Raw genomic sequence first — 27840 nt, forward strand, 5'->3', positions numbered from 1 at the left:
CCAAGAACTCGCAGATTATGACTAGCAGCTTACCGGTATCGCTCAAGTGGAAAGTATACAACAATTGCATCATACCTGTACTCACCTATGGGGCTGAAACATGGAGGCTAACCAAGAGAGTTCTACCTAAGTTGAGGACAACCCAGAGGGCTATGGAGCGAAAAATGGTAGGGGTAACATTAAGAGATAGGAAGCGTGCAGAGTGGGTCAGAGAAATGACTCAAGTTACCGACATTCTAGTGGAAATTAAGAAGACGAAATGGACATGGGCAGGACATGCAGTGCGAAGAGAGGATAACCGATGGTCGCTTAGGGTAACAAACTGGATTCCAAGGGAAGAAAAGCGTAGCAGGGGGTGGCAGAAATTTAGGTGGGCGGGTGAGATTAAGAAGTTCGCAGGGGTCAAGTGGATACAGCTAGCACAGAACCGAGTTAAGTGGAGAAATATGGGAGAGGCCTTCTCCCTGCAGTGGGTATAGTCAGGCTGATGATGATGATGATGATGATGATGATGATAGACAAATAGTGTAAAAAGCTTCCTGGATGTCTGCGTCTACTGCCGCCGCTTGATATCCGACTTCTCCACTATTTCTGATCCGCTGACACGCCTGATACGTGACGATACATCATTTGCCTAGTCCTCCGAGCAACAAGAAGCTTTCTAGGAGTTGCGCAGACGGCTATAAACACCTCCTATTTTACGCACTTCGACGAGACAGCTGACACCGAGGTACACACTCATACCAGTGGCGCTGGACGCGGGGCTGTACTCGTCCAACATCAGACATTGAAAGGGGAATAGCGTACACAAGCCGTACTCTTTGTCGTGCTGAGCGATATTACTCTACATTTGACAAAGGGTGTCTGGCCGTTGTGTGGAACACTATGAAGTTCCAGCCCTACCTCTATAGTCGCTGTTGAAAGGTGATAACGTATCACCATTCGCTGTGGTGGTTGGCCAGTCTTCGAGACCTATCTGGCCGTCTGGCCCGATAGAGAAATATAATGACGGGATGAGCGATGAGACAGATGAAAGTTGTTTCCTTGCTGTGGTCAGTGACACACAATTGATGGCAAGAGAGCGAGCAGACGACGAACTCCAACCCGTTAATGGCCACCTTGAGGGTCGTACTGCTGGCGTGCCCCATCATCGTTTCAGATCTCTCCGTTTTTTTTTTGTGCAACGGTGTACTGTTCAAACGTAGCTCAAGTACTGGAGCTCGGCTCTATCTTGTTGTTGCTCGTTCAGATCTAAGTGACGACATCCTTCTCGCCTGTCACGGCGAACCATCCGCCGCACATTACGGTTTCTCCAGCACGCTAGCTCGAGTTCATCAAGCCTAGAACTGGCCAAAACTTGACACCACTGTTCACCAAATCGTCACGTGCTGCCGCTAGGGCCAACGCTGTAAGTCACCACCGTTCAAGCCTGCAGGTTTGCTGCAGCCAGTTAAAGCACATGCTACTTCCTTCGCGCAAGACGGCAATGATCTTCTGGCCCCCTTCCCTATGTCTGCAGCTTAAACAAAGGGTGATATTTGCGACCGACATTTTAACGTGGTATGCGGAAACGAAGCCAGGAAAGGGGCACTTCTTTCGAGATTTCCCATTTTTTTCATGCAGCAAATCGCGTTGAGGCGCGGAGCTTTATCGCATGTGATTGCTTACAGAGGCAAAGCATTCGCGGCACAGCTTATTCGAGACGTGTTCGAACTCAGCCACAGAAGCCACCGCAAGACTACGGCATACCGCCCGCGAAGGAATGGGCTGACGGAAAGATTAAATAGGACCATCGCCGATATAATCTGCATGAATGTGGACGCGCAACACAATAACTGGTGTACGATCTTTCCTTATAGAGATACGCATACAACGCTGGCGTGCAAAAACGACTCTATTAACTCCGTTTCGTCTCATCTACGGAAGATACGTCCAGACGATGTTGGACGCCATCATACCGCGCACTTCTGAAGACAGGCCGTTGACGCTGGATGCTGAGATATTCTCCCAACGCGCTGAGGAAGCGCGCCAACTAGCACACCTCAACTTTCAAGATCAGCAGCCTGTAGATGAGCGCCGGTACAACGTTCGACACCGGCACGTCAGTTATGCACCTGGGGAACAAGTTTGGGTTTGGGCCCCTGCGGGACACCCGGGACTGTCGAAAAATTGATGTGCTGATTCTTCGGTTCCTACAGAATACTGCACCGTGTAAGGTACGTCACAATTAAAGTGGTTCTCGTCGGTATTATCCAACCTCGCTCCGATGTTGTGCACATCGCCCGACTAAAACCTTAATTTACCGAGTGATGAGTGATGCGATGTCGTGACAATGTGGAGACGTGTGATGCCATGGTGTGATTCAGTACGTTGATTACCTTGTACTGCCACGCCTCACGCTTTTGTGATTTTGTTCTTTTTTGGAGGGGAGGAAATAATGCCACCTGGTTTACCAGCTGCCAGAGAAAGGAGAGAGCTCGCGCAGTTGAGAGCTACAAGCGCTGACCACAACGCTGTCTCTGTCACCTGAGCTGTCTCTATTCTAAATATTTGTTACAATATTAACACAATGCGTATACTACAATAGCATTCGTTTGATCCGCGCATTTCCGTTTGACTCGGTTCATGTATTAAGTATTACTAGTCTGATAGAGGCAATAACAATTTATGACAAAGAACCATATTGTTTTCATTAAATGATTGCCAAAAATTCATGCAGTAGAATATTCATAGTGTTTGACAGAGCTCTCATTTGGAATTTCATGCCTACAGACGGGAAAGCAGGCTTCACTTTCTCAGCGTCTATCAATCGCTTTGTGTTTAATAAATAATCATTGTATTTGGACAAAAAGGCACCTTAATTTGCTGTTACCATAAGTTAATTGTTCCATTTATGTTCCGATATGTCAGCACGCTTTTAGTGTTTCTTTGAAGCGACAGTGTTAGAGGCCCATTTCTCCAGACTTTCCTGCTTCGCAGTTGTAGGCGAAAAATTGTGGGCATGGCTCTAGCAGGTGACGTTCCGCGTGCACTGGTTGGTCGTTTTGTTGCGTGACGTCAGAAGACATGGCTTAGGTGGCATGCGTTGCTCACTCGTGCTTCACTTTGAACCACGGTGGGTTAAAGCGCAATTCAGTCTTCCAGGATCCTTGAAGCCGGTGTAAGACACGCTGCCTATAAGCCACACATTCACGTTTGTATACGGATTGGCTAAAGGGAGTTTAATGTGGGTGTCGGGTTGTCTTTGCCATTATTCCGTATTTTACGACTGTATGCTAATCAGTAGGTGCATGATAAGAGAGGCAAAATGAAAAAGTGCTGAGTGCGTGATTGACGAAATAAATGAACGCCAACGAGGATCCTCAGTGGAGCCGAAAAACTGGGTCCATTTTCGCTGCCACGTCATACTGTGGAAAGCGGAGTTTAATGCCTTCCTTATGTTTTTTTTTTTCAATAGGCTGCTGCTGGCTCGCCAAATATTTTAAAACGTCGAACAACCCGCCCCTCTACTAATAAGTCAGGCTATATTCATGAAACGGAACAGATTCTCGGAAATTTTCTCTAACCTCAGGATCAGTGCAAAAGAAAAGTTCACTTTGGCTACGCAACGATGACGCACTGTAGAGTGGTGGTTGTTCTAACCTTAATTTATTGGTTATGTAGACACGCAAAAAAAAAGCTGCTTGGAAGACCTTAACAGGCCCTACAGGCGTCGTGGGGGAGTAATGTTGTTGGTATCTGAGCGGACGCCATGTTTAGTGCGGCTATCACTCCGGATTACGAGACGCGGACGCCCCAATGGAAAGAGTCAATATATGCCGTTATTTACACCCCCCCATAGAGAATACTGATGGATTTCTTGTCTACTTAGAAAAGCTCCTGAACTTTGCGAGTGTGAATAAACAACGCATTACCATCGGAAGTTTGGTTTGGTTTGGTTTGTGGGGTTTAACGTCCCAAAGCAACTCAGGCTATGAGAGACGCCGTAGTGGAGGACTCCGGAAATTTCGACCACCTGGGGTTCTTTAACGTGCACTGACATCGTACAGCACACGGGCGCCTTGCTTTTCGCCTCCACCGAAAAGCTGCCGCCGAGGCCGGGATACGATCCCGCGTCCTTGGGAATAGTAGTCGAGCGCCGTAACCACTGCGCCACCCCGGCGGGGTCATTTCCATCGGAAGTGATTGCGAAATTAACATGCTTCAGCTTACTTCAAGCTCTAAAGATAAGTACTTGCTTCTTGATGCATTTCACTGTTCAAACTGGATCACATCACCTATCACTGTGAAAGTGTTCTTGATATTTTGTTAGAAATAATCCGACAGGCTGCATCAGAGCTGGCGTTATAACGGCAGCTCTGGGTGATCATTTCCTTATTTTTATGCTTTGCAAGACCAGTGGACTATGTAAAACCGTTTAATGCCTGGTGAACCATTCTTGGTTCAAGAAATCAACGAAAAGTTGCTTGGAAATTTTAGTAATCTTGCTGCGGAAATCGGCTTCACATCTGTGCTTGAGGGTACTACTGCTGAGGAGGACTAGGGCGTTTTCATGAATTTGTTTAAGCGTGCCTACGTTGCATTGCTTTAGGTACAAACCCATCAAGAAGCATAAACAAAAAACAGTAAGCTATGGCTCACTAAAGAGTGCATTAAAATAGTTAGTAAGAAAAATGATATGTATTTTCAGTTTTTTTAAAACAAGAGACCCCGACGATTTTTCTGTATTTAAGAAATACGGAAGCAGTGTAACAAAGTTTTTATGGAACTCTAAACACGCTTACTTTGAAAAGCTTTTTGGTCGCGTTGGCACCCGGGGGGACACTTTTCACGTGAGCTGAATAAACTCTTCAATAGAAGTACACATGGAAGTGGACATCGAAATTACAATGAATAATACAAGTTCTCAAAAAAGAGAGCTAGCAAATAAGCTTAATCAGTATTTTACGACTTTATAGTAAGCAAGTTACAATGATGAAGCTTCCTCGTATTCGGGCTGACCGAATGCCCGCACTGCTTTCATTGATCCAGAGCAGGCAAAGTTTAATCAATTTTTATGTCTTTAATGAAGAGCAAAGAGCGCGATACTGATTGCCTTCTGATTCATCCCATAGAGTTTGTGCTCGATCTCCTAGTACCTGCTCTTACGCATATTCTCAGCCTCTGTTTAGCAACTGATGTTTTCCAGTAAAAGATGCAGATAGCCAGAGTCACCGTCCTGTTTAAATTGGGAGACAAAAAGGCGTTTTCAAGTTACAGAGCGATTGATGTGCTTCCTGTAATATCCAAAGGATTAGAAAAGGTAATTTGTAAAAGAGTGGTATCAGTTTGCGATAAGCATACTATAATATATCCCCAACAGTTTGGTTTTCTACAGTGTATGTCAACTGAACTGGCCCTTCTCGCACAAAAAGAATTTATTACTAAAGATTTCAAACACCGAAAACTAACACTAGGGGCCTTTAGAAATTTTTATAAGGTGCTTGGCAGAATTAACCATATTACCATATTTTCTAAACTAGAACATTATGGTTTCTGTGTCATACCTCTTGCCCTTTTAAGATCATATCAGTCCGCGAGACAACAAAACTTTTCAATAAAAGCGGAATCATCAGCAATACGCAATATATCTTGTTGCGTGCCTCAAGGCAGTACATTAGGACCCATTCTTTTCACAATTAACATCGATGACACAGTCAGAGTAATCGACAAAGCAGTCTTTGTAGTCTACGCCGATGACACGAATTTCTTAGTTCAGTCAGAGGACGTTTGTCAATTGCCATCTTTAGGTAACATTATGTTTAGTAAACTGTTCGATTGGGGCATAGTTAATTCATTGGAGGCCAGCCAGGGTGACGCAGTAGTTAAGGCGCTCGACTACTGTGCCCAAGGAAGCGGGATCGAATCCCAGCCTCGGCGGCCGCTTTTCAATGGAGGCGAAAAGCAAGGTGCCCGTGTGCTGGGCGATGTGCGATGTCAGTGCACGTTAAAGAACCCCAGGTGGTCGAAATTTCCGGACTCCTCCACTACGGCGTCTCTGATAGCCTGAGTTGCTTTAGGACGTTAAACCGTACAAACCAAACCAAATTCATTGGAAATAAATATAGGAAAAACCAAGGCAGCTCTATTTTTGCGTATGCAAAGACTTATAGATTACGGTCTTAATTTAAAATTAAGCAATGGAGTATTAGATACAGTACACGAAGGGAGAACATTAAAATATTATTTATTGCGCATATAACACGTGTGCTTCGTAACTTGGCGAAGACCTGTGGCATTCTTTGTAGACTTCACTTTATTCTCCCACCTAGAATTAAGCTAGCGTTATATAATGCCTTATATACACCATACATCAATTACTGTATCCTTGTTTGGGGAAAAAATTCAAAGACCAACATACACCGGCTATTGTAATCCAAAGTAGGCAATCCGGCACATTGCAGGCTTACAGCATGATGACCATACAACTAAGCGTTTTTCAACATATAATATACTCTCTGTACTTTACTTATATGAATTTAACCTAATTATCAGGTCTAAAAACTGCGAGATAAAATCAAGTACATTTTTTTTCTCACTACGCATTCTGAGACAAATTTTGGAAGTTTCCCACCAACATGAGAAACAGAAATACGTGGCTGGTCCCCTTCTCTCCTAAGAATAACGGTTTCAATAGACTAGAACATCGCTTGCCAGTAATATTAAATAGACTTAACAATAAATATACTAATAAAAGAACCACAACAAAACTTGCACTCGGTAGATAATTTAGAAGTTTAACAGTATAAAGTGACAGATTAGGGATGGCCATTCCAACATGCCTTAAAAAAAGTTATATCTAGATGCAGTTGTCCGTTTTAGTTTTGAAGCATGCATAGGTTGAATACGTTTTCTTTGTATGGTGCATAAGCTTTTGGACATATGTGTGTGTGTGCTGATGTGGGTAAACGCTTGAGCGTTATGTGCATGTGATGTATCTTATATTTTTGTACTGTATTGCAGCAACGTAAGCAAAAAATTGATATTTTATGATCTGTAAATAGAGCTTCTTTCATATTATTAGTAAGAACATTGATTACATTTTACAATTATATGTATTAAACTATGTTCCTTCACAACGTTTCACTACTGTATGGTTGGTACCGCTGTATGCCTCCAATAAAGAGGCCAAGGGCCTTCATCAAGCTTCTTAGATAGCAGCTTTTAGTCCTGTCTTCGCATTTTGCGTACTCTAAAAAACGCACAATACTGTGCATGGGAAAACAAGCCAGAATATTGATCACTAGCAACAGTAGTCGATTCTAGGCACTGGGGCCCCTAATCGCCACTAGAATGTTTCAACCTTTCCACACCACCTAGAAATAAATTACGCAACTTTAAAAAAGAATGAACTGAAAATTAGAGCAGGTATCTGCAATGACCCGCACACCTGCTGTAGCTGCTTGGAGTGCATGAAGTCCCCAGTGTAAACCTTCACATAAAGAGGACGATGGATGCTGCCACGTTGGACACTGCATTGTGGAGACGCCTGTCTACACCTAATTCCAGTAAAGGAAATAGGAAACTCTAGCATGCTCAGTGCTGTACTGAGCAAAACCTGCGACCCTAAAGTTCACTAAAAAGGCATGACTGTAAATAAAAAAAAAGTAATTCATAAGCTGTCGCCTCCCGATGGGACTTATCAAATAGCGTTCTGTTCGATTCGGCTTTGTTATTGGAAAATCAAACAAGGGCACAGTTTATGAACGGCCTACAAATTGTTTTAAGCACATATATTTAAACAAGAAAAGGACGTCATCCGTGTTCCCGCTTAAAGCGCTAGTCTTTCCATTTTAATTCAGCAAGACGACATGTCCTGCCTTTGGAAATTCGTTTCTTAGATTATCTATACTAATAAAGCTATTTTCAGCATCAGCAGAAGTACTAACTTTAGCAGGGGAGTGGAAAATTGCTCCTCTTAGTTTCAAGACATTTGCAGAGCCAAGAAGTATAGCTCACCATAGCTCATGCCCATAACCTAAACAGTTAAGCACATTTCTCTAGACGAAGGATATGCACGCATAATTATTATGAAGGAAAGGAATTTCCAGTGCACATGAAAATCGACACACCAGCAATCGCTCAATGTCTGTCATTCACCTTTTTATTTGAGTTCCACAAGTGAGAGGCTGTGAGCTCGACTTTCATCTTTACGGTTGTGGTCTCAGGCAGTTACAGCGGTAACTGAATTACGCAATAACACTGCAGTAGTTTAAGAACTATTTGCTAATTTGCAATGTGATGGACGTCTGAGTCCTAGTTTTTGTAATGTAATGAATGCATTCGGGGGCCCAACAAAAGATAATTTGCTTATAAAGTTCTTTTAGTAAATCCATTATAGTTGTTTGATATGCAAATAATATGTACGCCATGCAGAGCGCCTTTAAAGCAGGAAATGTGTGCGGTGAGCCTAGTTTGAGCATTGGGGCTAGCGCAAAAGGAAGACGTACACAGAAAGTGGCAGGAAACACTAGCGTATTCCTGCCTTCTGTGTACGTCTTCGTTGTTGTTGTTTTGTAGGGTTTAACGTCCCAAACCAACTCAGGCTCTGAGAGACGCCTATGTATGTATGTATGTATGTATGTATGTATGTATGTATGTATGTATGTATGTATGTATGTATGTATGTATGTATGTATGTATGTATGTATGTATGTATGTATGTATGTATGTATGTATGTATGTATGTATGTATGTATGTATGTATGTATGTATGTATGTATGTATGTATGTATGTATGTATGTATGTATGTATGTATGTATGTATGTATGTATGTATGTATGTATGTATGTATGTATGTATGTATGTATGTATGTATGTATGTATGTATGTATGTATGTACGTACGTACGTACGTACGTACGTACGTATGTATGTATGTATGTATGTATGTATGTATGTATGTATGTATGTATGTATGTATGTATGTATGTATGTATGTATGTATGTATGTATGTATGTATGTATGCATGCATGTATGTATGTATGTATGTATGTATGTATGTATGTATGTATGTATAAACTGACGAGTATATCTGTAGCATTTGTGGGTACTGAGGCCCGCACACCTCTTTTTTCAGCGGTTCCGACATCGCCAGACCGACAAGATGTGATGCTAGAAATAATGAACGCGTCTGGAGTCGTTTGCTGGCCAATAACAAACGAAACTGAAGATGTGTTCGAGAATTGCTATAAAGTGCTGCACAAGACTGGAATCTCCGCAGTTCTTTCCGCCAATGTGGGAAGAGACCTCAAGATGCTAAATTCTAACATTATTGGGGTAAGCTGACTGTTACCAACACAATTAACTCAACCAACGAATTTCCTCCTCGTCTATGGTGAAGCAGAGCACCAAAAACACACTGTTTCATTTCGGTATGCCTGAAAAACAAAGCAAATGACATTATTTCAAGGGCGAAATCGCGTGAAACTTTAAACCCACGATTGCATATAAATATCGTGCAGGAAAAATAGCAGTGCAAATATTGTTCGGTATCAGTTTACCTCACTTCATTTGTATTTCTTATTGCCCTGTAGGCCAGCTCTGGATTCTTCCAAATTTAGTTACCCTATTCACGCCACAGCATTTATGGCTTGCCATGCATAGATGGCGGCTGACATGGCCTGGCACTAATTTTAGTCGTAGTTTTCTGCGACGCTTAGCGGCTAAGTGCCCTGGCCGATTCGGCACGAGTTGCCAACTCTTCCAAATTAAGATAGGAGACTGAGGAGAACCGAACCGTCCAGGGTTCTATCGTTCCGAATTGGAAGCGCTACCCCTGGTCACGCAGGTAACGTATGTTCAGCCGGCGTGGTTAAGCCTGTGTGTATATATACATGTCGGGTGGTCTTTCAGATATGGTATGGCTCTATGCTGAGTGTTAAACAGAATTCTTACCATATTAATTATATAATAAATTAAGGACAATAAGGGATTTAGGAGTAAGCGAGTGCCAAAGCATATGTACTCAAATAAAGATGCGCGAGTTAAACCATGGATAGGAGATTTTCACGCAGTCGCGTCGTACACTTAAACTTGGCGCTAATGTGTCACCTGGAATATTTTTCTTGCCTTTCTTGCCTATCACACGGGAACGCCTTTTCAGCCGCGGCAACGTGTTTCGTCAAATAAGCAAGAGCAGAGAGGAGTAGAGTGGCAGATGTATGGTGTACATACATGGCAAAATTACTTTTGAAAAGGAATTAAATTGCATTACTAACTATTTTGCTGAAAATCGCAGAAAAGTAATTAAATTACATTACTCATTACAGCTCCTAAAAGTAATGAAATTACTTTGCAATTACTTCGACTGAGTATTTCAATTACTTTTAAATTACTTTCTAGTTTTCACCCATGCAGAAAATAAGTAAAGCTAGTAAACAAAACAACAACTTGTTCTCCAGACACGAAGCACGCACATTCTTTCGTCTTCCCGAGAAATTCCGTCCCATTGAGGCGTCGAAAAAATAAGACAACCGCAAAAAAATAACAACAAAAGCAGAAGCATGGTTGAACGATCGTAAAATGAGCGGCGAACCCTGCGCCTTGCTGGCCCAGAGCTGTCTCCGCCATTGGAAGGTCCCGAAGAAGCTAGGCTATTTATTGCTTCCGTAGTCCCAAGAATCGTCTTCGGCACCTTGCGCTCAGTAATGCTCACCCCACGGCGGCTCACGGCATGCACCCTTCTGCCTGTCTATCCCGCCTCAACCCTCCCTCGCCCCGTGGGGACGAGTGTAACCAGGCACCACTGGGCCCTAGCCGACGTAACACGCCGCGCTTCCAACTAGTTTCCAACTCCGGCCTTCTTGCACCATCTGTCCCTTAGGCATTCCCTTGACGCCTTGTTTCCTGCTGCTTGGAGAAAGGTGGCCATGGGATAGCAGCACTGTGAACTGCTACTTAGAAGGTCTCAGACGCACTGTTTTGCTCAATTTTGTTTCGCTTTGCCGATCCGTTACGCTGGCTTCGGCTTGTGGCACGTCGTTCCTGCCTTCGCAGCACTCTACTTTGTTGTCTATTGAAGGAGCAATGTTGCATTTAAGTAAAAGTAATTTCGAAAAGAATAAATTTCTTTTGCTCGAAATTAATGCAAAAAGTAATTGATTACATTTCCTGAATTACCAAACCGAAAAAGTAATTCATTACAATTAACATTATTGGAAAAAGTAACTAAATTACAGTAATTTCATTACTGTAATTCACTTAATGCCATGTATGATGGTGTAGCACTAATGTGATACAGTCATCGAACTTTGGCAGCCATCGCACTGTGTATTTCGTATGCATTACGTGGCAGTTCTGAAATTAAACTGAACAAGTGTCTTCTATGGTTTGCTTAAATGGTATTCTAATATTTTTCGCATCACTGAACTATTGGAAGTGTTCCTCGTGAGCAGTAGAAGGTTTTGCTTGCCTCCTTGGTCAGTTCAGTTCAGTTTGTTACCTTCAACGCCTCCCGTGGTGCCATTATTTAAGGGGTGCTTCTTATGCAAACTGTTATAATGGTAATAATGTATTGTACAAAACGGTCCCATACAAGTTGCAAAACGAACGAATGGTTGCTAATCAAGGTCATTTGATATTGCAACATAGGAATCCGAGCTGAAAAATATAAACAGCAATCGAACATAAAGGCTCATAAACTTGGTTTTATAAGTTTAAAGGATGTTTACACTTCGTTCGCAGTTCGGGCGTTTTCTCTGTTTTATGCTTCTACGCGTGGCGCCGCTGTATTTAAGGTTCTCGAATGTTGTTGATGCGCGCTTTCAAAATGCCCGGCTGGGCACTTTTGCCTCCGAGGCCCTCACTAGCTCAGACTGGTAGTACCTGTGTCATACACCTGCGCAGTGTTATTTGGAACATATACATTTGACTCAAAAACCTGTTATAGGGGTCGTATGGTAAGCTTTCAACTGGCAAAACACCTATCTTTGCCACGGTTAGAGACCTCACACTTTGTGCTGCGGCTATCTTTTCCTCCTCGTACTGCCTGTAGAATTTGAAGCTGAGGCCACTTTGTGCCGGGGCCGTAGGAAGGAGGTAGTTTGTGACCTGGCGTCTTGTTCTTAAAGCGTGGAAATCTTTAGTACGTTCTTTATGCTAATTCAAAAGGTAAAAAGTAGAACGATAAATTTCTGCGTCAGGCGAGTTCAGCTTGCAGTGCACAAATTTCCATACATGTCGCCGGCGTTTAGGAGCACTTCAGTTTTACAGCTTCCAAAGAACTACAGACAGGTTAGACTTGCTGAAGAAGGTATTGCCAGTGAGGATTTCACCGGTCCGCCATCACATCTCCTAGAAGTTATTAGAGACAAGCTAGAGTTGATGACGAAGAAATTTATTGCATTTACTAAATATATGCTCTAAATTTGTAACCTTTGCTACCTTTCTGCTCTTCAGCCACCAATCTTCCAATCCCTCTTTGCTAACTTGTACCGCAGATTCATTCACCTGAACACTGTTAAAGGGCCACTGTCCAGGGAAGGCCCTTTTAAGAAAAGGAGCCCAGTGTTTCGATCAGGTACCGGAGATAGTCTGTGCAAAATTCTACAGCGACACGCGCGCCGCAAAGCATCGAAAATACAATTCAAAGCTCCCTCATGCTCTCCTTTGAGAAGCCAGCTTCACCGTTTCCTGCGCTGGCCCGACGGGCCCCGATAATGACGTACGTACCGCGAACGACGTCCATTGGTCCGTCTCGCTGACTGACGGGAGAAGGATGGGTGTCTACCGCTCGCAGCGCGCTTTTCCCTCGAAACGGCCGGACTGAATCCAGCGGCGCGCGCTCCCTCGACCGTTTTTTTTTTTCGCGCTCGCGGAACCACGCCCCACCTCCCGCCAAACGCGGAGGAAAAAGGGGAATTTGTATTGCGGAGGCTAGACGACCTCGGGCAGGAGAGTGAAAAACCTTTGCGAGGGAACGGAAGGAGAGAGGCAGGATAGAATCGGATGATTGCGGTGGCTGTAACTGCGTTATTAGTCACTCTTTTCAAAAACATTTTGCGGCCTTGCGTTCTAGGGGCGAAGTCTCACAGTCACCGGGGAACAAAATATTTTCGACCGGAGAATGGACAGTGGGCCTTTAACACTAAACTATAAAACCTCAGAGAGAGTGAATGCGGCTGCTTCGGCATCCGGATGGGTACCATAACATTGGACTAAAGATATTCAATTGTTTCTACATACTTACCACGCACTGCATATGTGCCATTTTCTTGGTTAAATATATTTGTAGATGCGTGCTCTAGGGCAGTTTGATGTAGCCTCGAAGAGTTCGACTCTTCAGCTTTAAAGAAAAAAGTATTCCTTACCTGCCGTTTACAATTGAGATATAATCCTACACTCTGCTTCTTTTTCATTGAATTTACCCAGTTTTGACCCTCTGTGCTTTTTTTCTTCCATTTAATGCTATTTATGTCTCCGTTTTCGTGCCCTGCATTCTTATTGGTTAGCCTTATAGTTTTTTATTCATTTTGAGTGAACGTTGTTTAGGTGTCGGTGGCTAAATGTTTTAGCTGTCCACCTGTTATTGCCAATTTCTTCAGGCGTTCTTCGTATATTATATTGATCTGTGCTTCCATTGCTTGAAAACATTCCCACCTAATGTCTACTTGTACCACTCTGATTGCGGTTTTGCCGTTGGTCCATAGTGCTAATCGTTCAACAGCTCTCTCATTTACTTGAAATCTCGACTGTACCGTTTCCTTCAAGAACAAAAATATTCCAAAAATAAGCTATGACATCGTTGTTTTTTCCAAATACTTCTAAATACCTCATGCCTGTTATACCGCCTCCTCAGAGCCCTATGCTTAATTAGGGAGGCTTAGAATAGGAGACCCAAGAAGCTTGGGGCATCGCAGTGCGGATTCGCAGAACGTTAGTTTTGCTTGAGGTCTTGGGGTAGCACATGGTGCCGACCTCACCTTTAGGACATAGCGTTCGTCCCGAGTTGCCTTGGGTCGCTTAGGTTATGGCAATTAGGCGGCGTCCGGTGATGCGGAGGCCGCTCGCCTCAGCAACGATTCATCGTTACCGCCACATGGTGTCGTGCGTTCACGGTTAACGAAAAGCGTACAAAGATGCCCGCACTATAAAATTTAAAGTTAAAACACACCATATTTTCTGACTGTCGCTAGATTTTCCGAGCTGCTAGGCTTAACGAGTTGGCCTGGTTTCCATGGAGACCAGACGTGAGAAAGCGCAGAAGGTTCGAACAATCTTACCCGGCTCAACTTGGAGAGGCCAATATTGGCCTATTTTGTCTTGTCTGAAAAAAGCTGTCATCTCACTGGTACTTTTAAATTAGTTTTGTAGAATATTAATACTATTCGGTGAATAAAATAGCGTTCTTAGACTTTATATATTTAAATGAATTCTCCTGATTTACCGTGGAGGCACTAAAATAGAATGCCAGTCCGGCTCCGCTGCGGCGGGAAAACCCTCGATCTAATACTCGCCGATTGGCTCGTACTTTGAGCTGGGGTGCACTATCTTCTTGGGTCTCGCAATCCTTGGCCTATATTAAAGTCCCCACTATCACGCGATCTTTTGGCTGTTTTGCTCTTGCAGACGGTTCGAGCTTTCTATATATGTCAGATATTCGTTTATTCCTGTCCAGAGTTACTTGTATTAAGCCTCCTTGGGTATCTCAACGCTACCGCGTGAAACAAAAAAAAAATATTCGTTATTCGTCATGCCTTCGAAGTGCAACGACCGACACCAGGTTTGACTTTTTTCAGCTCGATCAGCTATCGTTCGGCACAGTGGGCCGAAACCAGCTCATACATCCCGAGAGAGAAGAAAACAAAAGAATAATTCAAGCCTACAAATATCTTATCAAAACAGCACTCCAGTTCATGAGACCCAACATCACTGAAGAGGAGCTGACTCGACTGTCGGAAGAACTTGTGAAATTCGAAGGGCTGTTGGCCAACGTAAGTACGTAAGCGCATGGGTTTGTTTTTTAATGAGCTTATTTTGATAAAAAAATAGGAAAATTTTCGGTCAAGTTCAGCGCCCTATCGGCGAAGCATTCTCTTGTTGATTACAAGCAGTATACAATAAATCTGTATGTTTCCACTACCTCAACCTGTGCCCTATAGCTGTTCTTAAACGTCACACCTGTTCTTTTTCTATCTATATTTATATTATCTGGGATGAATTTAAATTCAAGCCTTTACCCCGCGTCCGGATTCAGGCCGTTTAAGACACGGAGAACGAAACTAAACTTGATTTTCCTCTCGATGGTTATTTCCCAGCTTATTTGCTAATCGTCACCTAAAAGATGCTTCCACAATGCCTTCCGCGTTATTTTCTTCGTAGTGGTTTCGATTGCTTGTACCGGATATGCGCCCACTCCTCTGCCTAGATAAATTGTCTTACCGATTACGCATGCGGTGTTGTCTCAGTGTTTTGGGGCTTGAAAGTTGAACCCAAGGATGAGGATTTGACCACGGCAGTGGTGGCTGCAATTCGATGGAGGCGAAAAGCACGGCTCCGGTTACTGCCCGATGTCAGAAAAATGAGCCCCACGAGGTCTACATTTCCCGGGGCTCTGCACTACGCTGTCCGTCAAAGCCTGAGGTGTTTTGGCACATTAGAGCCAATAAAACAAATAACTGATAAATTACTACTTCAAACATGCCCGAATTTGTTATAACTTTCCTTCTTAGATTGCCCCTCCGCTCGTCTCCTCAGCATGGCGTTTTTTCTTCCTATAAATTTTCACTCCTGCTATATGCTTCACGCGTTTCGGCATAATAACACGCTACAATTAATTTATCGACTTAAGTAGGTAAAAGCAATTTGGTCAACAGATGTCATATTTTATTTGCAGGATGTATTCAGTTACCCTGATTCGCAGTTCCTACAAATTGAACTCTCATAATGCACTAAGGTTGCACTTTGGACTAATGGGGGTGACATAGTGAAGATGTATCGGCCGGGACAGACTCACTGTGCCCTGTCTACCTCTGCCATTCATCACTATGTATCACCTAAAGCTCCTAGAAAGAGCCCCGTCCGCCTCACAGTCCTAATTTACCGAAAAATTTGAAGGGGTTGCGTTACCTGAACGGGACCGAAATATTAAGGGATGACAGGTCTTCCCACAAAAAAAAAAGAAAAAAAAAAGAGCGCAGTGCACGTGGATTTTAAAATTTATTGATCTCTGATCGGGGCGATCGGACTGATAAATTTGCACCGAGACGTTGGCGAGCTGTTAAGCAGTGTATTAGCGTTAAGCCAACTCCACCGACGCAAACTGCTCGGCGCCTACGGCCGACATGCTCTCTCTGAGTAGTCTTTAAAAACGTTAGCGTGTGTATTGTCATTCACCAGCTCCCGCCTAGAAAACGGCCATCAGCCTTCTGGCATGTGCGCGTCCGGGCGAGATGGTAATATACGGGTTCGATTTTTGTTTGTGACGTTTTTGAGAATTCACATTACAGGATTCCCTGGCTGTACGTGCTGCTGCCTGGGTGAGGTGCATGCCAACGGTAGAGAGCAGGGAGGTAGGGCGCGGGAGACAAGGGGGCACATTCCGAAAATAGGGCGGGAATATGAATTTAGCAGAAGCTAGGGGGGGGGGGGGGGGCATTTGCACGTGGGTGGTGTGCTTCCTCGGAAATCTATAATAGTACTCGGAATCCCGCTTGTAAGCGAGCGGGGGACAGAAGCTCAGATAATTTGTTAACACCGGGTGTCCCAGCTAACTTTTCGCAGGAGATAAAAAAAGAAATGTTTTGAGCAGAGGTAGGACACCTGTTTCATGTAACTGCCAACAATTTTGCACACTACAGCAATTGTCATATTCTGTGTTTACAAGTTAATTTTTCTAAACAACTAGCTATTGACTTTGGACAATAAATGGGATTTGTAAATTAAAAAGACCTTTCAGATATACCGTTTCAGTATAAACGGTAAAGAGCATTTCCCGTGTATCTTTCGCCAAGCTCCAAGGAAAGCCCGCAAATTACAAAATATCACGTGAATAGCTTATTAGCGTCGTGAAATTTGTGCTGCTCTGAACCGTGGTTTGACCGAACGCATTTAGCTGCAGCCGCGACTCGATCGACGGCCCCGTTATAGCTGCAGGCCGATATGTTGGCGATGGTAGTAGGGAGCTGGCCGCGCTAGCGGCATGCAGCTCGTACCGTTACGTGTGCCGACTGGCTAATAAACCGTCGCCGATATTTTGGCGTGCCGCTGAGGTATTGTGGTTGTTGTTGTTGTTGTTGTTGTTGTTGTTCTTGCGACTGCAGGAAGAAGGAAAAACAGGACCGGCATAGCTGGTATTGTTAGAGTAAACCACGGTTGAGAGTACAACATTCGTGTCGGCCGAACTCGCTAGTGACACGATATTTTTTTTTTTTTTTTGCATTTTGCGGTGGTTTATTTCGAGTTAAGATAATACAATGCGCATGTAATCTTTTTATCACGAATAATTCATTCATGTCCCAAAAGTCAATATTAAGTAATTCAAAACATTAGCTTAGTAATAAATCTCTTATTTACAGAAAGGAACTATCTCTGCTGCGAAAGACACCTAGCAGCTCTATGCAGGCGGTTGTGTTCACCTACCTCAAATGTTTTTTGAGCCCTCGCTTAATGTAGTTGGGATATACAGTATATGCCAAACATTATACCAATGTGAGCGTGCAGGCCGTCAGATGGCGTTCTCGGAATATTGGCCTTCACTGCGATTATTCACCCTGGGGGTTCTGTGCATGCTCCGTTATCGACCGCAATCTATTTTACATGCGCGCACAAAAGTGCAAGTCAGAACAAAAGCTCCCCAGTTGTACGTGCGCTGCTCAAGGATTCAACGGACTCTGTTGCTTCACAGACTTCAAATAAGGCGCCTTTTGTGCAGATGACGGCACCTCCCGAAGAGAGAAGAGACATACTAAAAATTTACAACAGAGTCACCATCAAGGAGCTGCAAGAAAATTTCACGAGCGTAGGTACATATTATGAACCATTCAATTCTGCTTTACGGCGTAGCGTGGATGATAGGTGGCGCATGCTGTCACATCAGTATACAAAGATGCAAGAACCGAATTACTAAGATAGCTTTCATTCATATCGGTTTTGTTAGAGTAAAGCTCTGGTTATTCACGTTCCTTGTGACTGGAGATATTATTATTATTCCTGGAATGTTTAAGCATTACGAAGAAAACAAAACACTCATAAAACAATTTTCGACTGCAAATAATTGATTTTGCGGTAACAAATATTTGCGCGGCAAGAGTTACTTTTCACTTTTCTGCCCAATGGCATAATGTTGTACTGGGCGCACACTGCTGGTACAGTAAGCACTATACGTCATCGCGGATGCTCAGGGCTTCAGAAATCTGCCCCTCTCCTCCCGCACCCCGACCCCACACCATCGCCAGCCAACTCTCCTCTCATATCTCTCGGCCTTTACACAGATAAAATTTTGTGAGACACTTAAGACAGCTTACGTGTGACAATTTGAAAGTACCCCTCTTTCTGTGGCCTCAGCTTCGCTGAAAATGTTTACAAATTCACTAAAGTTGTGTTAATCGCTTTTGCTGAGCACCAAACCTGCAATATCAATTTTATTTAGCTGGAAACTGACGAGACGTAGTCTAACTGCAATGCAGGATTCACCTGTGTTGATTTCAGGCAATGCTTAAGCGCTTCAATTTTTGTCAGCATCAATTACGGCCGTAGGCTTTGCCCCCGCACTCACCGGTTGCATTCGACCACTTTCATTAATTTGACATCCGTACGTGTACAAATAAGTTATACGCAGAAGAAAACATTCGCTAGGTGCCTTGCTAAAATCGATTAGACCATCTACCCTTCACGGCCCGTACCTTGGTTGCCCGGTTGGTCCGCTGAGGGCCTGATTTCTATACTCAATGCAGATCATTTTATTTTATTGAATTACTTTTTTTTTCAACACTCTCACTCCCACGATTGTTATGGATGCAAAGAGAGCTGACAACAAAAAACAGCTTCGCGAACGGGGCTAGCAACATTTTCGAGTAAAACATTTGAAGAACACATACTACTGGTCTTCAGTTTTTTTGTACTTTGCCGAAAAATTAAACAAATGCATTAATGAAAGATCAAAAGGAAACAAAAGCAATGGAATGGCCTAAAGTTCGTAACTGTCAATGCGCACGAGAGAGAAAAGAGAAGGGAAAACCTACGCCCTGCTGCAACGCAGCTGTCCGCAGCTGTTGGTCTCCAACGCTGGTTATTTACTGTTTTCGTGCATGGTTTCGGAAATTAACTACGATAGCGTGCGCGCGGTATTTTCTCTGTTGTCACCTGCGCCCACTGGCTCTTGCTCCAAGGAGGTGACTATGACCATGCATCGGTGTGCTTTTATTCGCAGTATCATTCGGAATCAGCGCCTGCCGAGTTGCTTTGAAATTCAAAATCCGCGACCTGTCCATTAGGCGACCAACGCAGCGCTTCAACTATTCCTGGTTGTGGGATGTTCTCCAGTCGTGACGCGTGCATTCCCACTTAGGCAGACATCCAGCAACAGCGGAAGCCGGAGGTCTCGAAGGCGCTCTTACTTAATTTTTGCGGCGCCTCGGAAATTGTGCGATGCTGTCATTCAGGTCTACGAGAGGTAGAAGCTTTGCCGACATAAGTACAGAAAAAGCAGTGGCTGTATTTATTTAAATTCAGGTATTTGTTATTTAGGGAATTTGGAGGTGAACATTTTGCAGCGTAAAAGACACTGTCCTCTGCGGTGCGGAGTGTTTCTTATGTGTCAAATCTGATAATTTCTCTGTTGTTCCTTTTCCGGCAGGTTCAACTTCTCGATTTACTACAGAAAGAATTCGCTAAGGCAAATATTACGCTAAGTGACAATGAGACAGTAGAATTGTACGCCTTGGATTACTACAAGAAACTAGACTATTTTCTTCTATGTACTTGCAACCCGTAAGTCTTTAAAATAACTTTTAGCCAGCAGATTTAGGCTCTATACAAAGTATGTTGTTTCCGGGTATGTTCGATGGGAATGGTAGTGGTTTATTAACAAAATGAGAACATGAAGCTGCAGGCGGCGGCTGTTTCTGTTTGAATCTTGCGCACCAGAGAGAAAAGGACCGGAAGGGTGCCAATCGAAACGATCGAAAGCGCAGATCGAAACAATATCGAGACGTGATTGGGTCAGGGCTGTGTACAGATCTGTACAGTGTAGTAATCTAACCTCCCGCTATAGCATGTTTCCTGAGCACCTCAACACCACTGACGGGCGGCCATTGTTCGCATATTGTCCTAGCGCTTGTGTACCGTACGTTTCTGCTCGCGAACTATGAAACAGGAGCAGAACATAATATATGCAAGTGAAGTTCGCGGGGACGTTTTCCAACCGATAAGCTGTGAGTTTAGGACTGCCATGACAAGGGTCATTACATAAACAAATGCTGCCCTTGCGTCCATTAGGTTTCCCAGGGAAGCATAAAAGTGATCAGCAATTATACAAACGTTTTAATGGGTTGCATTCACTTGCAACAGCGGAATGTATTCGGAGCTCAAAGGAGAAAGCGTTTAGCAACAGTTGAAGGTTTGTATATTTGACAAACATAACAGCGATAGTTGATTACTTTGCTACTCTGTAAAAATTCCCATCTCAAACAAATTGTTTATCAATGACCACTTTATAGGTTGCTATAATTTGGTACTTTATACATATGACTTATTGGCCCATATCAAAGTCGTAATAGAGCAGTATATATGGGGTGTCCCTGCTCAATGTAACCAAGGTTATGAAAAATACAGCCAGCGCTAGCCCAGTGAAACCAATTAAGAGGTGTGCAGGGTTGCTTATCCTATTCTCATTTTTATTTGCGAAAGTTAATAATTAGTAAACTGTAATGAGATAGATTATTTGCTTAAGACTAGAGTGCGAATGTGAAAACTTCAGACCTCAAAAATCTGCAAGATGCGCTGTTCCCATCAAGGTAACGTTTCCAATAACTTGTAAGTTTAGTGGCCGAAAACATTAACTTGAGCAATAAAAAAAAAAGCTTCTTAGTGAGACCGGCTGCACTTCAACGCCCCGAGACACATCCCACATAACAAAATCTGTTTTTCTCTATACTAGTCTCTCCGATCAAACATTGTGCGCACTCAGGGAAAGCGGATTAAGGTACGAGTTGGTCTAATTACTGCTTTCCTTAGAGGCTAACAAATAATGGCAAATATAATGTAGCTTTTTGAAAGAAGAGTAACTAGATGTCTTAAGAGGTGATCTACAACTCTTACATCTGCTGTTTTTTCTTTAAGTAAATAAATTAAACGTTAAGTAATCATTCATGACTAATTAATATTATTGCTGGAGTTAACATTCACTGAAATATAGGATGGGTGGCTGTCAAGAGCTCTTAGTTGGTTTTAAGGGGCTAAGGATGATCGTCCTTTTAAACGTTTGTGGTGAGGCTAAACTGGGACACCATGTACATATTCTGAAATATTCAATGCTAAGGTGCTCAGGCTGCAGGTATTTCTTGTCTCTCTAAGGCACATCGTATAGCGGCGTTTCTTTCTGACAGAATCGAATGACTGAGACGAGAAGCTCTTTAAAACGCATTAGTTTTTCGGTCCCGCAAAGTGTTTCCATACCACTCGTATGAGACGATGTTCTGCAGCACTCCACAACCAGAGCGTGCTAGAGAAAATGCCAAACCAGTCAAAGGTTTCAACACCTGCCTACCATGCTTCTACGACTACGCGGCTGTATGCTTTCACACGAGGGAACATTTCGAACTTGCACTATGTCGCTTTACTGTATCTCTGGACCTCAGGGAAGAGCTATTCAATCCTTCCTAATAACGTGACACTATTGTAACATTTTCTTTTTGCAGAGCCACGCTGTATAATTACGTTGGCTTGAAAGTCATGCTTGCTATCGGAAATCAAGTGTCTGAAAGTTTCCGAAATGCTTCATTAGAGCTCACGAAAGCAAAGACTGGAGTCATCACAGACAGCCCAATGTGGCAAAAGTGTGTTGGCGCCGTGAACAACTTGATGCCCGAAATTGTTGGCCTTCTCTATGTACAGCAGAAGTTTAGCGAAGAAGCCAAGAAAGAGGTAATTACAAAGCTTCAGGAAGCGCGTGTTCCTTTCGTCATTTACAGTAAAGAAGAAAAAGCAATTATATGGCTTACCCGAATTTCTCAAGATGGAGGGTTAAGTGATTTGGGCCCTAGAACGAGAGAATGGACTAGATGCAATCTTACCCTTTTTTTAAAACCTCGTCTTACGATCAGGGAGCTGAGACGGGGGGAGAGAGCTAATGAACGTTCCTAGTAGTAGACCACGTTTATGACTTATTTACCGGAGAAGGTGGTAATCATTCTCGTAAGAGTATCCCCTGACTGTCTAATATAAAATGCAAAACATACTTAACTTTCTTCTACTTCTACAGCACGTATACATTCGTCTGCAAATTCAGTTTTCTGATTATCACAACCCATAGCACGCCTAAGATACCCGTAGAATCTCGTACGCCTTACGAAGTCGTCCTTGTACCCCTCAATTATAAAGATATAAGGAACTCCAGGCATTTCAACTCATCTGTTTCAGGTCGAAGACCTTGCCAAAAGGCTTATGGAGGCCTTCAACGAATCGCTTCGGAAAGAAAAGTGGATGGACAACAAAACCAGAGCAACTGCAGAAGAGAAGGTGAGGCACTCATTTCCGCTTCATTTCATGGAATTTCAAATATACAGTTTATTTCATTTTTCTTGTCCTCTTTATGCATTGCACTATGGGGCGCTATGCACTCCTTTCTATAAGGTTTGTGGTAGTACATACCGGCACATGTGAAAAACGCTATGCCTGGTGGTGCATGCAAAATGTTCAATTTTGGTAAACCAAGCTTTTGAATACATTTCAGGAGACGATTGCTGTTATTTTAAATTAATTGTTTTGTAAGGAAAAACAGATGAAGTACCGTATACGTGTTATAGAGTGTGAACGCATCATATCTGTCATTTTTCAGCTGCTAAAAATGGGAACAAAAATAGCATATCCGGACTGGCTGTACAACACGACTTACCTAGAAGACCTTTATCGATTTGTAAGTATTACCCCTATTCACAACGTAGCTGAAATAGAGCGTATTGAAAACAACTTAATGTGGGAAAACAGGTTCTCTAGCAAACATTGATCAGCGGTCACGTTATTGCTTGGCGCATTTACTCACATTTACTTTGCTTTTGTACTTTCTCCCATTTTTACACAGTAAGTACATCCGTGTCTGAATTAGCACTCGATGACAATGAAACAAGCTATTACCGAATCAGGATTGGCTCTAAGCAAAAGGAAAATATTTTGAGGCAGGTTGTTGTGGCATCCCGGATTTTGCAACCATAGTAGTGCAAAAAGTTATGCAGTGGAACTGTCGGTCTATTTTATCAGCTTCAACTAATTTAGTTTACATTACTTCACAACATAATCCAGACATTATTATTTTACAATAAACTTGGTTAAAAGCTGATAAGCATTTCCATTTACAAAATTTTCGCTCATTCTGAATTGAACGTCACTCAAAAGGAGAATGGTTAATTATATTCGTTGCTGCAAAATTTTATCACGCGGCTAAGATTTCTTTCCAGTTACCTTCTCCAGATTGTTTGTTATTTTTTCTACCCTTTCAAATTCCAGGATGCTGTCCGTTTGCTTCAGTGAATGTTTTTTTTTCTTGCGGCGGTACAAGATACTAGACCTCTAAATTACAAGATATTAGACCTCTAAATCTTCTATTAAAAATTGTCGGATGTGAGGCCAGCTTGCAGGGGAACTTAAATTGTATCATGTGTCGTGAGATTCTAGACAGATATCTGCGACAAGCGTGTTCGCGATTGAGTTACATATAATAACTTTTCCTCCGAAAATTCGGGCTCGTCGATGTTCAAGTGAACACACATTTAAACTCTGCAAAATTTAAATTTACCATTCCTACTTTTCTGTCAATAGCTAGGTCGGTCGCTGACTGTGGCCCCTCTAGTAACGACATACCAATCGTTTTTTATGTTATTTGGCACTTAACTCTTGCGACTTTTCAATTCAAGTCATTTGTAAAATATAACAATTTCCAGGTAACACTGCGCTATACTCTTGGGTCAGTAATTAATACGGATGAGGAACAAAAATCGAAACGCTTATGCTGGGTGATTGAAGACTGCCGTAAGAAGTCTTCAAGAAGAATTTTTCAGCTATTTGGTGGAATACTGATTGTTACCGGGATTACCGATTTAGACATGCTGCATGAAAGAAGGTACTCTCTAATCAGTGCCCGAACGCCTGGCATGATTATAAGTTCATTGTAACTACTTTTAAACGTACGATTGCTGAAGCGAAATATGAGTATCAAGCCAAACATTTTGATTTGCGTTCTAAATCCGTCAACCGAAGTGCTGTTTTCAGGTATTTACAGTCGCGAAAAAACTCCGGACTCATAAAACCTACCTTCTCTTCATCTGGCTCCTCATGTAGCAATAGACACAACTGAAACAATAGCTAAAGGACACGAGAATAGGTTCTCGCCTGTACTTTCTCAACGCTTGGTGTCAGTAGTGCCAATGGATCCAGTTAAATATGACCCTCAAATTATCCCTACAGAGCTTTCTCCTATAGTGATGAGATTGCCACGTGCTGCTCCTGGCCCTCATGGGGTCTACTTCAAAAAGAATATTAATCCGCTTCGACGAATCTTTTAAATCTTTATTAGAGATAGTAAATTATTCGCTCAAGCATTCTTGGATACTTCCTGAATAGAAACTTGCCAAAGTGATTCATTTACCTAAAACTATGGCGGTACCTATTCTTTGGACAATATTACATCCTTTTCATTAATATTCAACATTTTCATATAATAAGAAGGGTCATCTTGATACTGATTTCTGACTTTGTGAACCAAGAAAACATATTTAGCCCCTGTCAAGTTGGACTCGGTCTAAAGTGTTCTTCCATCTGGAATGAGCATGTCGACCTCGAGAGTCAAGATCTCCTTGCACAGCGACAACTTTAGTGACATTTTTTAGCGGAGTCTTATGGTATTGTAGAAAACAACATTTTATTGAAAATCTTTCATATGCTTGTTTACCCATTATTTAGTAGCGTGGATATCTACATTCCTTCAAAACCGATAGCTTTTTGTACGTTAAATGGCGTATATTGTGGCAGATACAAGCAAGCCAGGGACATTTTTCAAGAGGCAGTCCTCTACCTTCACCTTTAAACATACTACTGAGCTCAACTGCAATTAATTATTAAGTCCGCACTTACATACATGCGATGATATCACATTTTGAAAGATGCATCAAATATCGAATTTCTGTATTTCCGCCTCCAATGATGCCTGAACTCTCTTGAAATCTTGAAATTGGCAGCATGGCTTGTGACTCGCGGTAAATGTAAACAAAGCGCCGTCCTTGTCTTCAATATAAAATATCACGTGATTATGTATTTATTGTATCAGCAACAAATGATTACTCGAGTTACCTCTTGAAAACGTCTAAGCGTCATTTATGACGATAATGTTACATTGAAGTCGCACATTGTCCAATTAGCATGAAAGGGGCTCGAATAATGAGAATGTTGCGCAGATTGTCTTCATCATTCTAGAATGCAGAGTGATGCACTTTGATTGGTTTAAGTTATGTACGTCCGTCCAATTTTAGTGTTAGGGTCAGTGTCGTTTTCTGGTTCGCCAGCAAGCAATGTTCACCTGCTTGTTTTCTTGCAGCGGCAGGCGTTTCCTTTGTGCCGTGGGCTTCCCAAATTTGTGGCCAACAACGTGCATTACCTTGAAGCTCTAATTCCCCCTTTGTGATTATAAATTTCTAATGTTCAGACACATCCAAGATATATATATATATATCAGATTTTCAACGATCTAGGTTTGTTTTTTTGCTGCCAGCTGGCCTCCATTGGCTTAGGTTTCACACGCCGCTAGTAATTCTAGCCCGAACGTTTGCTTGATCATTTAATTATTAGGCTTCCTAGCATTCTTCCGGTGAAAGGCAGCATGTATTCTGCTGATTTTCTGTATGACGACATTCTCCGTAATGATGGTAAATATTCATCATCCGTTATTCTAAACGAATTATTATAAGACCATTTAAGAAGCCTTCCTTGTACTTTAATAATGCAAACGACACAGCTCAGTAAAATGTAAACTCAGGCGCGGGTATACTATATTGTCTGCCTCTAGACTGTTCTTTTTCTGCGCGTCTTTCGGATAAAGCCTCATATTTTAAGCAGAGGTTCTGGTAGTGGTACGTGCTCTACGAAAGCTAGACTCTTCTTTTTGTACAGTGGCTGTCATTACCGACACTCTATCCTTGCGCTTGTTCCTCCCTTCATCCGTAGATTCTGCAAGTGTAAAAACCGTCCTCTCAGTGCTACTTCAACATTTGAGACTTGTACACATGATATCTGTACCAGGTCTGAGAAATGTGACTTCAAATGAATTTGCGGATAGCTTGGCAAAAGCTTCTCTCAATGGCGCTATGTTACCTACTCTCCCGCCTACAGCCTACATCTCAGCAGCAAGGTTTATGAGAAGCATTTTCTTAAACATGCATACTGTAAACATTAAAATATCTGATGATCATCGCATTTAAAATACTCTTGGAGTAGGAAATTAGGCCATTCAAGGCAACCTGAGGTCCCTCTGACAAGGCTGCGTTGCCGTATCTCCCCCCCTCCCCCCCCTTAATTTCTATCTCTACAGCAAGGGTTAGGCACTTCCTCCCACGTGCGTATTTTGCTGGGAACAGGGATTATTAGGTCAGTTTGTTTTGTTTTGCGCCCGCTTGACCATGTTAAGCTGACAGTTGTTTGAAAACCCATTGCAACAGCTCGGCCTCAGTTTACGTAGATCGATATTATTATCATTTGGCGCCTCCAACGCTGGCCGCAGTCTCAAACCTGTTTTTACCGCTACGCACATTTCTTAATGAAACTAAATCGCTTGGCTTGCAAAATATTTCTAATATTACTTCTTCTAGAAATGTCAGTCTCCAGTGTGCCTTACGTTTTTTTTCTTTATTTCGTTTACTTCACTTTTCGTTTCTTTGCTTGTTCCTCTCCAGAGATTTTTTTTTTAGACATGTAAGATGACACCAAAAACGTTCTCTGCTGCCAAAATCTTGTTCAATCCCCTTGTGTAGGTATGCGCAATATATAATTTCTGTAAATTGGTAAACAACAACAACCTCGGTGGCCTATAATCCGGCTGCCTATCATGCCAGAATTACTTTCTCACTACTCACGCTAGTGCTTGCACTACTGCGTCTTGAATCCTGGACCTCCTGCGAACTACAGCAGCTTTTAAATAAGCAAAAGTTTCAACAAACATTATTTTTGATAGTGCTGCAGTTAGGAAATACCTGGTATTCAAAACAATGACACGAAAGAGAACTTCGCTTTCAGCTGGTTGGTGCAGCCATATTTTAAACACCGGGATCAACACAAAGACATGTCTTTGGTCTGTTTTGTTCCAACGGCCTGTCGCCTTATGGCTGGTTCACCCTGATGGTGGAAAGGTCCCAACGGGAATACAAATCGCAATATCGTATGATGAACAACGCATCCCTGAAGCTATACCGCAAAAACATTTGTTATGATTAATTGGCTCACGTGACTTCATTCCGCCGACAAGTACGCTGAACCTAATTTAAGGTGGACTATATTTACTGCTAGGAATGAAATATTTTAGCGCAAGAATCCCAAATGCCTCAGGTTACCGAAACTCTGTATTTCTTCTCTATATACAGTCTTCATACATGTAGTGCGAA

At 42.6% G+C, this 27840-nt stretch overlaps 1 protein-coding gene across 1 annotated transcript in view; it reads left to right on the forward strand.

The window, feature by feature from the left end:
- The window catches only part of LOC146176784 (neprilysin-1-like), a 99457-nt gene that overhangs the window by 32912 nt on the left and 38705 nt on the right, over positions 1 to 27840 (forward strand). Inside the window, exons 5-11 of the mRNA XM_084582959.1 lie at positions 9120 to 9319; positions 14779 to 14973; positions 17913 to 17999; positions 19836 to 19969; positions 21898 to 22123; positions 22619 to 22717; positions 23037 to 23114. Coding sequence (XP_084439085.1) covers positions 9120 to 9319; positions 14779 to 14973; positions 17913 to 17999; positions 19836 to 19969; positions 21898 to 22123; positions 22619 to 22717; positions 23037 to 23114 — 1019 coding nt within the window. The remainder of the gene's footprint in view (positions 1 to 9119; positions 9320 to 14778; positions 14974 to 17912; positions 18000 to 19835; positions 19970 to 21897; positions 22124 to 22618; positions 22718 to 23036; positions 23115 to 27840) is intronic.

Source organism: Amblyomma maculatum, chromosome 10 (assembly GCF_055883805.1).
Source record: "Amblyomma maculatum isolate TAMU_Amacu chromosome 10, ASM5588380v1, whole genome shotgun sequence".
Taxonomy (NCBI): domain Eukaryota; kingdom Metazoa; phylum Arthropoda; class Arachnida; order Ixodida; family Ixodidae; genus Amblyomma; species Amblyomma maculatum.